Below are 12,737 nucleotides of genomic sequence, written 5' to 3'. Positions count from 1 at the left end.
TGCTTAATGGGGAAGGAGTTGAGGAACAAAGCAAAATGTAAGGAGTTAATGTTTTCATCTACATTCCCTGTATCTGCCTTCCCCATCCAGCTGGCCTCTGACTGCCTAAATGACTGTCTGATTGTTACTAGGATCTCTAAGGATGGAACTCTCCGAGCAACAGACATCATGCACAAACCTAAAGAAACAAATAGAAGAACTACAAATGGAGCTGAGGAGTGTGAGGACACTGAAGAAGCAACAGGCAAGCGACCAGTTTGTACTTCATTGCCATGCTGTGTTTAGCAAAAGCAATAGTATCAAATTTCTCTCTCCAGTGATAAAAAAAGTCTCTTCCAGAAATGGAATGGGTTTTCTGCCTTTACGTCTCACTTGTGTTTATAATTTTTTACCCTGTAGGCAGGCTTTTTCTTTCCTAGTAAAGATCTGAATTTACAAAAGAAGTAAATGACTGAATGTTACAATAAAATAAATTCTGTGGAGACTATAGAATATATTCAGGAACTTTTGATCCCTGATTTTGTCTTGCACATATGTAGCATGGCACATATAACTGAAAAATCAAATCACAAAAATGCAATGCACACAATTCCAGGAAGATATTAATATTAAAAATAAGAGTCTGTGAATAACTAAATGTGGCCTTTTTCTTAGGAAGGAAGTAGCCAAAGCCAGATCAGATCTCTTCACGATGAACTGGAAAAATGTCAGAGTGAAATTTCTGAACTCAAGAGAGAGAATTTACTTTTGAAGGACACAATGGAGCTGCTCAGTGCTGAGTTGGAGTCACAGAAGCAAGAAGCTGCACAGCTTCAGGACAGAGATAAACAGCATAGAAGGTTTGCCTTGAATTCACACTTGACAGTGCTATCTAGAGATTCAATAATAATGCCAGAGTGAGTGGTGTTGTTCTAAGTGTGATGCATGTCAGAATCTTTCCTTTCTAAAGTACTAATTTTAGAAGCTAGGAATTTTGCAAAATCAGTAGTTCATTTCACATTTTCCTCCAGCCATAATAGATGCATTTGAACTAATTGTTCATTATATGTTACAGAAAAGTATGTCTAGTGTATCCCCACAGGAGTGACCTAAGAAAATGTGCATAATGTCAGCCTTTCAAAGGCACTGGAGGACATAAATCCCAAACTCACCGAAGAGCTATTAAAAAAATATTAAATATTAAAAAAATCTGAGAATAAATACCAGGTTTTTATACGTACTCTGTAGCTGAAACCAATGGACTGTAAATTCAAAGGGGACACTTGAGAATGTCATATATTCCCTGTAAGAGTTTGCTTTGGCTGTAGCAGTCAGCTTTGCATTGGGGAAGTAAGGGCAGTGCCAGTGGATACTGACAGTGCCTCTGGGCTGATGGTGAGCCTGCTACTGTGAGAGGCTGTCAGGGCACAGGAAAGGCAAGGTGACTTGAGTCTTGGCCATCTTGTAGAAGGTAAACCATGTCTTAGTGTAGCCACAGGCTCAGCACACGTGGTGCAAATGGGTCTTCCCTTTTCTGTTCAGGAAAAGTGCAGGATCCCAGGATCAATTAGGCTGGAAAAGACCTCTGAGATCATTGAGTCCAACCTTTGACCAAACACCACCATGTCAACTAGGTGCCCATGGGCCATGGCACTAGGTGCCACGTCCAGTATTTCCTTAAACACTTCTGGGCAGCCCATTCCAATGTCTAATCATGCTTCCTTTGAAGAAATTCTTTCTACTAACCAACCTAAACCTCCCCTGGCATGACCTAAAAGGAGACAAGACTGGGTTCACTGCCCACTGCATTTGTATGGCTGTTGAATCCTTTGAAATTTCTGGATGAACATACTTAACACATTCTCTTTGTAGAGAGACTGAGGCTTCTGGTGTGTGGGTACCTTTCAATTAATTTTTGCAATGGTGTAGAATGGCCCCTAACTGCACAAGCTGTATATATAAAAGAATTTCTGAAGAGTATGCCCTTAAAGGAATCTTTAAAATGATGGCCCATATAGTCCAGAGAAAAGCACTCAACAGATAGAATGTCTCTCTGCAGACTGTCAGAGTGGCCAGAGTAACTCCATTCCTGTCTACCAGTCAGTAGATAACTTTTTTTTTTTTTTTTGCCATTGCACTCTTTGGAGAGTTACTTCAAAGTGAATTTCATTTCAAGCTTTTGAAGCAAGATCAACAGAGAGAATTGCAAACCAGAGAGTTTCATTAATGCCCTCAAGCTACCTTGAAGGAATTTAGAGCTTCTGTTCATGAAGAGAAGAATTATTCACGTGTCAGTGCTGAGGTCTAAAAGGCCTCAAATGCTAAGGCTGCTGAGCTGGAGGATTTTCTTTACAGGAGTGAATGGTGTAGCTCTACTACAATAAGCATTTGGGAAGGAAGCATTAATGGAAATTATGTAAGGAGAAACCCTTCCAATAAATGGAGGTAGGACCAAAGCACTGAAGTGGACCTCGGTGCCTGATTCAGGCTGCTCTGAAATTAACCCATGGAAGACTTGAAAAACTAACTTGCAGCTCTTGTTTTGTTTTTGCCAGACTAATAATTTGTGTAGGGGAATAGTTAAATTGGTGCATATAAGTAATTGCTATTTTTACTTTTAACAATAGTGCCCCTGTCTTATGCCAGTTTCTTTTCTGATTTGAAAGCTGATAGTGGCTCGTTACTTGCATGTGACAAATTTTTATAACAAATTACTTAAAATTACTTAAAATTACTAGTCCTACTCTTGCCAAGTAAGTGAAACCCATAATCTGCTTGAAGCAACAATTCCTCTTTCAATTCTCTTGAATTGTGTGAATTCCACCTCCAGTACAAAAAGCTTTTACAAGGATGAGGATAAGAGCAGACAAAGGTGGTTTTATGGGAAGAGAGAACAAGTCCACAAATGGCTCTTCTGAAGGAGCATATTCTACTCCTGAATATTAATTTCAAGGAATCCTTCTCCATTTTTTACCCTTATTCTTCTGCTGCTTATTTTATGCTAAGTGCCAAATTAGTCACTTCCATGGCTATGCTCTGATATCAAGGGGAGAAACCTTTCATGGACCTTTTGGTCTTTCCTGAAGCCTTTCAAAAACAAGTGAAACAGGATTGGGAATACATTAAAAAGAAGATGGGGAAAATGAAAGATAAGCCTAATGTCTTTTGTGAAAATTGCAATTGTTAATATGCTGAGTTGAGCATGTGTGTTTTAATTAGTAAACCATAGAACATGGGCTCTCTATTGAGTTAATGAAAAGGTTTCTCCAAGTAATGGCAAACAAAAATCAAACTATGATTCTTCAATAGATGCCTATTGCTTTTGGGATTGGTATTAGAATGCAGTGTTATGGTTAGACTTAAGAAAATATTAGACATTTTTTAGTTTTCAGTTTATGGTCTTAATCATATAGCAGTATCTTCCAAAATATATTGTGTGAAAAGATTAATGTTATAGTTAAAAGCATTTTTACAACACTGATAGGCAGTATGTAGTGAAATATATCATGAGAGCCTCATGTTAAAATGCCAGATATTTCAACATGATTTTGCTTAATACAAATAAGTTCCTATGGTACTTTGTTGTCATGTTTTATCATTAAAATTGATGTACAAACTAACCCTAGACAGAATATCAATAGCACCATTATATGGAATAGATCTTCAATTTCCTGAAGGGTGAAGGTCAAGTACTTTTCAAAATAATTTTTCTCTTCCTCAGTGTTAAAATATTCCTTCTCAGATTGCAACCAAAATGTCAGTCAAATCTATAGGCAGGAGCCAGATCTTTGCCCAGTTAACTACCTTTGCAGTCAATAAAACTCCTCAAAACTGCATGCTTTGATCAATGATAACAAACTAATATTGAAACCTGAGAATTCAGACATATTTTAATACCAATGAAAGGCTACTGGTAGAAGACCTCAATATCAAGCATAAAAAAGAACTGGACGTACTGAAAGGAGATCACCGGAAGGAAATTGAAAACATAGTATCTGATTTCAGCAGCACTCAGGCACATCTCCAAGCAAAGATTTTCTCCTTAGAAACTGCGTAAGTAATTTAACAATAAACTCTGGCTCACACTGGCAATGGGTTCTGTTTGTATTTATTATTCTTAGTACATACAGTTTTTTATTAATCATAAGTAAAATATTATAAGGATCAAAATAGAAATGTATAGGTATTGTCTTTGAAAACCAAAAAGACACAGCCACATTGTAATAAATTCTGGGTATTGTTTAATCTAAAGCACTACACATGAAATTTTACAATGCTAAATTAAAACTTGCATGTAGGATCTAGAAATTCTATGAAGTGTAAAATCATCTGTGTTACCGATGATACCAGAGGCCTTGATCCATGAACTTGTACTTAATTTTGTTCAGCAGAGCAGCATCTTTGAGTAAAAGCTTCTTAACATCATTCTCACTCCCTTAAAAATTTCCAGGGAAAATGATGCTCATGTAAATAAATGCAGTTTGCAGTCCGCTGTGGATTTAAGAAGTTCTGTGGTTCTTCAGATTTAACAGGAGAGACCCCTCAGAAATAATCCCTTATATATAGCCCTCCATCTTTTCTCTTATTCCAACTGTTTAGAAGCAGCAGAAGTCCAGAAGAGAGACTTGGCATGTAAGCAGGCCTCTAACATTTAAACCTTTCAGATGTAAGGATTTATCTTTTTATTTTAACTCAGAGATAATGCTAAGATAATAAGAGTCAGGGGTGGTCTTCTCAAAAATGTTTACCCACACAATAAAAAAAAAGAAATTTAAGGAATTTAAAAAGCTGAACTCAGACTACAGGTTTTGACTCAGCAGGTTTAATAAAGCAGCATGCATATGCAAGCCTGTCTTCATGAAAGTTACAGGAATTGAGTCATTCTAAGGATTCCAAAGTTACTGGGTCAGAAAAGAGAACAAATAGACGAATATAAATATGTATAGATACTCTGACACTGATTTCTTTCTTTAGGAAACTAGACTGGCAATATAATGTGCAAGCTTGTTACTATTTTACATAAGGGGCTGGATTTTACACTGGACAGGTGTTGTGGATTAACCCTGGAAATTTATTTTGGAACTCCATAAGATTCTATACCTCTACATAAACCATGTACAGATGCCCATTTTATAAAAATCCAGTTTTATTGAAAAGGCCTGGCTGTGTCCCTGTATTTCAGGCTTGGAACATAGGGCAGAGTACATCCAAGGTTTCTCTTGAACCTAACCTGAGGGAGTTTTATTCTGGTCTGCATTTTTTTCGGTACAGACTTAAAGAATTAGAAGAAAAGTCAAGAAAGTGGGAGTCCAGGCCTGAAGATACACACCTTATAAACTGTCTGCAAGACAAATTAAGTGAGAGAGAAGAGATTATCAAGCAGCTGGTGGTAAGACTGCTTTTCATATGGACATAGGTGTTTTGGAATCTATTGCGAGGCTCTATTCAGTGCTTCACACATTGCTTCGTTCTGGTTGTTTCTTTCTGTTCTGGAATTCTTTGACAAATGTATCTTTCCTTACCAGCTTCCAACAGATGCGCGTTTTCATACACATGACTCTGTTTCCCTTCAGGAAGGAAGAAAATGTCAGCATTCATTTTCAGCCAACACTGAATCTTACAGGAATCGGTCATTTTCTTTCAACCCTAATACAGCATGCCTGACTCCCTCCATGAAGGTAAGATGAGCAGTGCAATTAAAATCACAATTTTAATTTTGTGATAGTTGATTTTGATATTTTGATATCAAATTTTGATAGTTTGATATAAAAATATCAGTAGTTTGATAGTTTTATTCCTAATTTGAATAAGTATTTTTGACAGTTTTATTACTATTTGAATCATATCAGGACAATAAAAATGCTATCCATTTTTTATGATGATGTTATTCAGTAGAATTCTTTCCAGTGCCAACCTACAGTCAGTTGTTGAGCATAGAAGAAATTAATTAGAAGTATATATGCAACATAGCTTACAGGTGTTTAAGCCAATATAAAACACTAGAACTCTGACATCAGTCTTCCATTGGGATAAGCATAGCCATTGCTTGCAGATTTGGGAGTTGCTAATTGGAATATTGCATGCAGTGAGGAAAATTGGGAATCTGTTTGAGTTGCAGTTGGTATCTGCCCTTTGTCATTCCAGCCCCTCTGCACGATATTTCTACAAATAGCCATAGAAAGAAGGGAGGTCAAGTTGGTGGAAAGCACCTTGATGTGTCTAAAATCTCAGGGTCAAATACATGTTGTTTTAATTGGATGACAAAATCCATGGATACCGCATACCCTGAGAATTTAATTTAAATGCCTATAGAAAAAGATAGAAATCTTCCTGTTTGGGTGTTCCTCATAAGGTATTTGGGAATGAGATATTGTTAAAGTTTCATAGAATAAATTATAAAAAATGTGTATGTAATGAAGTTTTCTGTTACAATAAGAAGCAGAAGAAAAAGATTGAGGTGCCCAGTCGTGTTGTCAGTGTTCCGAATTTAGCTTCCTACGCAAAGAGCTTTTTGAGCTGTGACTTGAGATCAAAAAGAAGTGCTCCTCAAATAACAAAATCTACAAGCTTAGACCGGAGTTCTGGCTGCCTCAGGGTGGGCTCTCCATCAACACAGTCCTCAGACAGCAGTGCTGCCACAAGGTACTTGTCCATTTTGCATGATGATAAATGAATTCATATTTAGAATCTTGTAGGCATTTCAAAGACATTTGACATGTAGAAATACACAACAATGTAAGGTTCCTACTGAGCAGTGAACTCTGTGTGTTTGGTTTTTTTCAGACAGATCCAGAATTTTACTGCAAAAGTGGGCTATAATTCCTGCCCAGCAGACCTTATGCTTGCAACCCCTCCTGGTAGGGGAAAAAAAACCCAAAACAAACCAGCCAAACAAAACACACACAGACACACACATACACAAAAAAAAAAAAAAAAAAAAAAAAAAGGAAAAGGAGCTGCAAGTATTTAACTAAGAATGTAGTTAATTTTGAACACGGCATCTTTCAGTGGTTCTGTTAAAGATGTGTGTCTTGTGTGTCTTCCTTCTTATTTTTATTGCCTCACCTTGCACTTGGTAGATGTGGATGGCATATTTTTATTTTAAGAGGTATTTGAATGAATCTAGGCTGATCATTTGGCAAAGATTAGAGATTTGAAAACTGATTATCAGATACGTCTTTGCTTTTTTTCTCTCTGAGGAGTTTAAATTCTTCAAATTTTTGAGTTATGTAAACACTGTTCAGTGTTTTATAACATAAACTCTCTCTTCAAGAAATACTTAAAAATGTACGTAGCTAATATACAGTTAAAAAATCCCAAACCTTACCACTGTATTTCAGGGCAAAATCCAGCCTTCTCAGCTATCTCCTGGTGGAGATTTAGTTACCCTGTAAATTATGTGCAAGAGAATTCTTTCCTTGGGGGCAGATGGTGCTGACTGCTGACAAAAACAACCTGGGACATAGGCTTAGATCCTGTTAGGCAATTCCCACTTCTTTAAGATACAAACATGCTGTGTCATGCCAGATGACTGCCAAGGCAAATGGGATTTCTGTTTTAGAGGGAAACAAATGCGCAGGGAAACTGAGGGTAGCTTGGCTGCTGCTCACTTAATTATTTTAAATCAATGATAAGTTGATTTACATTTAAATTTAAAATTTAAATTTAAAATTTAAATTAAAATCTATGATAAGTCCTATTTGCTATCATATGTTAAAAAAATCCTGAATGATGGAAATTCAGGGACTATGTAATAGGACTGATTATGAATGCCAGGTAGTGTTCAGATAAACCTTTCCATTTCAAATAGAACTTTTACCCAACATTTTAAATGCATAAATTGTATTTGGTATTTTTAAGAGTGAATTGCAGCTGCCATTCTCTGATTTTCAAGACTTCATATCCTTGAAGCATCCTTTTGTTTAATATTTTGGAGCAGTCAAGTTAAGAACTATGTTCAAATGTTTCTGCATAGCTGTTGAGCTCTGCTTCATGCTTTTCTTCACGTTACAGTCAGTGCTGCTAGGAGAGTTACCTGGCTGGCACAGATCCCACTAAAACTGTAGCTGGCACCTTTTGGCCTCATCCATTCATGTGAGCACAGAACAATTCATGGGATGATGAGTTTTTCTGGGAAAAGTATTACATGTTGATAAGATTGTAAGTAAGTAGGTTGGTGATGCTAATGCTTATTTGTTTGCACAGGACACATGGCAATGAACCACCACAAACCAAAGATGACCAAAAACAAGACCCTCAGCATCAGGAATGGTTTACTAAGTATTTTTCATTTTAAAGCAAACTATTTCCATACTTCTCAGAATTACTATAAAAGTAATTCCTGTTTTCTTTTTAGGAATGATAATCCAATAGATGATTTAAGGGAAGAAAAAAAAAAGTAATTTCTAAGTTAGGAAATACCTGCACTCTCTTACATCTAGTAACTATGGAGTTGCAGGCATTAATTTCAGGAAAATGCATTTTTTTTAACAACTTCTGTAAAAAAATGAAGGAAAAGTTTGGATACAGCTATGTGAAAAGACTTTTTAATGAAGAGACTACAGTATCACTCCACAATTTCATTAAATATGGAATTTGGACTCTGATATGTTCTGTCAATTTAGCACCAGCTGAAAAAATATCTTCCTTCTATACATTTATATGCTTGCTTCATCAGCTCTTTAAAGTAAGTTCTGCATATAATAATGTAATTTTAAAAGTTTTTAATGCTTTTAATTTTAAGCTGTACAGCATGTAGTACACCTTCAAAAATAGCATGTTTATAGCAGAAATAATTTCTGGTTTGCTTCATGAACTGTTTTGTATATCAGCTATTGCTATGTAATATTCATGTTGAATTTCAATATATGTATCAGCCTGATAAATTAGGATGATGTGTAAGTATGAACATTAAAGCTTGTAAATCATCCAATTTCTGTGTTTTTCAAAAGACTTCTATGCTAATGCTGAAGTAAGTCAGACCTGTACACTGAGTTCCAGTGATGACAACTGCACCCTTGTACCTTTTAACTCCATACTAATTTTATGCCCATGTAAAAGCAAAGTGGGGGAATGACTACATTCATCAGGTCATGCTAATTCATTGCTGGTAGAAAAGAACCCATGAAGAAGTTGACTCTTGGGTAATTAACCCATTAAGTGTAAAAGGCAGGAAAATGTGCAACCAGCAGCCTGCTATTTAAGACAGGACAGTTCCTCTTCAATTGCTTTGAATCCCCATTTCATTTCAACCAACAGGGCCCAGCTACCTAAAAAAATGTTATACATGCAAAGAGGTGCACGTCCAGCTAGCCTCTTCTCACATCCAACAGCCAGCAAGAGCTGCACCAACAGATCACTGGCACTCACTTCAGACAAAACAGCCACTGCATCTCACTGGTGGTGCAAAGGTGGGAGGAAGGGCAGAACACTTCTACATACCAACACTTTTCATCCCAGTTATCCAATATTTTTTTCCAAGAGGAACTGCTTGGTTGGAAAAGTGACTTTGGCAGTAGATTTGGCAAAAAAGGCATTTTTCATACTTGTAATCAAGAAAGATTAATGTACAGAAACCCTGATGGTACGGTACCTTGGCATCTGTGAGGATGGAAATGTACAGCACTGTTTTCATTACTTTTCATTCACGCTGCCCCAATGACAATAGAAATTTCAATACACAATTAGCAATTCTTATTTCCAGGGTTACAACAATTAATTATTCAACTCTGCCCCCAAAAAAGTATATGTTGAAAAGTGGATGAATTAAATTTGTTGCTTCGTAATACACAGAAAGGACTCTTTTGCTACTTCTACTTCCAAAAGCTTTTTGGCTACATTTAACTCACTAAACAGAGCACTGCAATAGAAGGTAGTTCTGTATACTGGTCAGTGGTGATGATCCTACCTCCACAATGAGTGCTCTGTATTTTGGAGTAGGCATTTTGAAACACCTCTTTAGCCTGAGAGTCAGAACATCAGTAATATGAGGCCTACATTACATATCCCACTCTTTTTTATGTTTTTCCATTTCAGTTCATCCTATAAGAACGAAATTTGAATATCCCAAGACACTTTTCATGAGGTGAGCCAGTATGATGGGAGAGTGATGATTCACTTCAAAAAAAAGTGATCTGACCTACATACTGACAATTCTAAGAGTGTTTCTGCAGTGGTATTCATTAATAATTACTGGATCACAAAACATTTAAACATTCCAGAAAAATCAAACACTAAGCTTTGCAAATATTTTGATCATAACAAAAAGAGACAGGAGAAAGCAAGGGCCACCCTCTCTAGAAGGAACAGGATGCATTCTGGGATACACACTTCTACCAGAAAGCAGCCTGAACAGGAATTCTTGAGTATTTTCCATTAAAACATAAAACCATTCCGTATTTCTGTAATAAAAGAAAAGAAGAAAATGTATTTGGCTTAACTGTTTTAACTATATTTGCAGTACAAATTACATTATACAAAAAGCATACAAAGAACACCATTGCTTTTAAAATATTGAGTTGTGTAGAACTGAAGATTATGTTTGCTTCATTGGAGCAGGAATATTTGCAGATGCTTGTTCTAGGTAAGCTAATGGACCTTGAGGCATTTCTGCAGGCTTTTTGTGCTGTACGCTGATGTCTTCCAGGACCTGTTGCCAGTGTCGCAGTTTACTCAAATGCTTCTGAATTAATGCTTCTTTCCTCTGCAATTCATTTCTTAATTCTGAAACATCCTGTGGGGATGAAAAAATTGTGTATTAGTAAATAGACAGTATTGAAAAGGATAACCAACCCCACATAAAGAGCATGTAACTTTTTTAGACATTGAGTTTTTTGAGTAGAAAATGGAATAATGGAAAAGTGTCTAATGATACAGAGGGTAAGCACCGTGAATGCACTAGTGCTGTTCACCTATGTCAGAAATTTAAGAGATCACCATCCCCAGCAAAACCTGACTAACTAGTTTGTCTCTTCCAATGAATTATCAGCTGTGTTCCAATACTCCACACACCAGCAGGTATCCAGCTTCTCCAGGTTCATGATGAGACTTATAACAGCCAAGTTCTATCAACTTAAGGTACAGTGATGAAGGTACATAGCTTATCTGATCTAGCACAGGACAGGTAAATTAACATACCTCTTTAATTACTTGTTCTGGTTTCTGGACTGATAGCTGCAGTCTTTTTTGTAGAAAAAAGCATTCAGTTTGTCTTGCAACATCCAGAAACTTTTGGATGCACTGATCAACACCTAAACATATAATAACAACATTGAAAGAACAACTTCCAAAAAAATAAGATTTCAGGCTGGTAAAGGTAGTGGTCTATTAAAAACACTTTACACAGTACTTTCTAGAATGAAAATCTTCAGACTATCTAAAATAATGTATTTATAAGCCAGTAAGTCACACTGCTTTGCAAACGTAAAAGTTATTTTGTAAGTGCAGGCCAACACTTCCTCCCTTGTTTTATTTTATTTCTGACAAGGAGTAATAAAATAATTGAACTTGCTTGCATGCCTAAGTAGCAAGCTCAGTGTAGGGTTCTCAAATATGCACTTATTGAGAAGAATATTCTGTCCTCATATACTACACACTACTGTTTTGGTAATAAAAGCTGTTCCATGCCAGTACCTGAATATAATCAAATAGCCAGAAAGGAGTTTTTAAAAGCATTTATACCGATTTTGAAACGACATTTGAGTGAAGTTTTAGAAAATTTTCAGGGACAACTGCATTTCTAAGGAGTAGTCAAGGGCCACTTTTCAAACTCCTGTTCATACTAATATTTATTCCACCTCCACGGAGGTGCGTCACTCAAGCCCTAAAGCAGCTACTGAGCTGCCTGGCCCGGCCCTTGCCATGTCCTGTAACTGCTTCATTCCGCTTCCGAATGCATCACATCACCTCCCCGGTGCTCGAACGCGTTTCACTGCACGCCAAAACCGGCACACTCCGACCTTCCCACCGGACCGCGGGCATTCCCGGGTCCGCTCCTTTCCTGCCACCGTTCCCAGCAGCGTTCCAGCGGGAAGGGGAGGTGCCCTGCTCCTGCCCCGGGCTCACCGGTGCGGATCTCCTCCTGGTCCGTGCCGTTCACGTAGTCCTGGCTCACCAGCGAGGCGAAGCAGGCCTGCGGACAGGGAAGCACCGCGCTGAGCGGCTGCGGGGGGCCGGCGCAGGCAAGGCAGCGCCCGCCCGCGGCTGCCCCCCCTCACCTCGAAGGACGCTTCCAGCTCGTCCACCAGCGTGTTGTTGGGGTTGCGCGGCCCGGCGGGCGGCGGGATGAGGCCGGGCGGGCCGGGCGGGCCCGGCGGCGGCGGCCCCGGGCCCTGGGAGCCGAACATTCCGCCCAGCGCGCCCGCCATGGCGGGAGCGGCGGCCGCGCCTGCGGCGGGGGGGGGGGGGGGCCGGCGCGGCCCCGCCCGCTGAGGGCCGGACCCTCGGGCCGCCGAGGCGTGTGGGTCAGGGCATTGCTCCTCGTCCTGTCACTGGGCTCCACTGGAAAGGCTCTGGCACCATTTTCTTGGCACCTGTCTAAGATATTGTATTAATCCCTGCTTGGACTTCTCCAGACTAAACAGACCCAGCTCCTGCAGTCTCTCCTCATACGAGATGTTCTATACCGTCCATCCTCACAGCTCTCTGCTGGACCCTCTCCAGCAGCTCCATGTGTTTCTTGCATTGACCAGGCCAGAACTGGACAGAGCACGCCAGAAGTGGCCCCAGTAGGGCAGAGGAGGGGGGAAGGATCACCTCCC

General features: G+C 38.8%; 2 protein-coding genes across 8 annotated transcripts in view; one reads left to right on the top strand and one right to left on the bottom strand.

Moving 5' to 3' along the window:
- Nucleotides 1-10,532, top strand: part of FAM184B (family with sequence similarity 184 member B) — a 39,890-nt gene extending 29,358 nt beyond the window's left edge. The window contains exons 6-13 of one of the 7 annotated variants that reach the window (XM_041474759.1): nt 132-244; nt 655-896; nt 2,335-2,424; nt 3,886-4,032; nt 5,251-5,368; nt 5,553-5,657; nt 6,422-6,621; nt 8,185-10,532. In XM_041474759.1, the coding sequence (XP_041330693.1) occupies nt 132-244; nt 655-896; nt 2,335-2,424; nt 3,886-4,032; nt 5,251-5,368; nt 5,553-5,657; nt 6,422-6,621; nt 8,185-8,275 (1,106 nt within the window). In that variant the 3' untranslated portion in view covers nt 8,276-10,532. Of the gene's footprint in view, nt 1-131; nt 245-654; nt 897-2,334; nt 2,425-3,885; nt 4,033-5,250; nt 5,369-5,504; nt 5,658-6,418; nt 6,622-8,184 lie in introns of all 7 variants that reach the window. The other 6 variants (XM_041473952.1, XM_041473151.1, XM_041472277.1 and 3 more) reach the window with 6 other exon arrangements.
- Nucleotides 10,408-12,496, bottom strand: MED28 (mediator complex subunit 28). Its single transcript, XM_041480981.1, has 4 exons — nt 12,195-12,496; nt 12,043-12,109; nt 11,116-11,228; nt 10,408-10,711 (listed from the first exon to the last, which is right to left on the bottom strand). The coding sequence occupies exons 1-4, from the start codon at nt 12,342-12,344 to the stop codon at nt 10,514-10,516; spliced, it is 528 nt and encodes a 175-aa protein (XP_041336915.1). The 5' UTR covers nt 12,345-12,496; the 3' UTR covers nt 10,408-10,513.
- Between the last annotated feature and the right edge of the window lie 241 nt (nt 12,497-12,737).

This window comes from Pyrgilauda ruficollis, unplaced genomic scaffold (assembly GCF_017590135.1).
Source record: "Pyrgilauda ruficollis isolate IOZ18807 unplaced genomic scaffold, ASM1759013v1 scaffold1, whole genome shotgun sequence".
Taxonomy (NCBI): Eukaryota; Metazoa; Chordata; class Aves; order Passeriformes; family Passeridae; genus Pyrgilauda; species Pyrgilauda ruficollis.
This window is presented reverse-complemented; position numbering and strand designations above follow the sequence as displayed.

Coding starts and splice junctions, on each gene's coding strand:
- MED28 (XM_041480981.1), bottom strand. CDS start 12,344: ATGGCGGGCGCGCTGGGCGGAATGTTCGGCTCCCAGGGCCCGGGGCCG. Junction 12,110..12,194: donor AGCTGGAAGCGTCCTTCGAG/GTGAGGGGGGGC, acceptor CCCTGTCCGCAG/GCCTGCTTCGCCTCGCTGGT. Junction 10,712..11,115: donor CAGAACAAGTAATTAAAGAG/GTATGTTAATTT, acceptor TCATCCCCACAG/GATGTTTCAGAATTAAGAAA.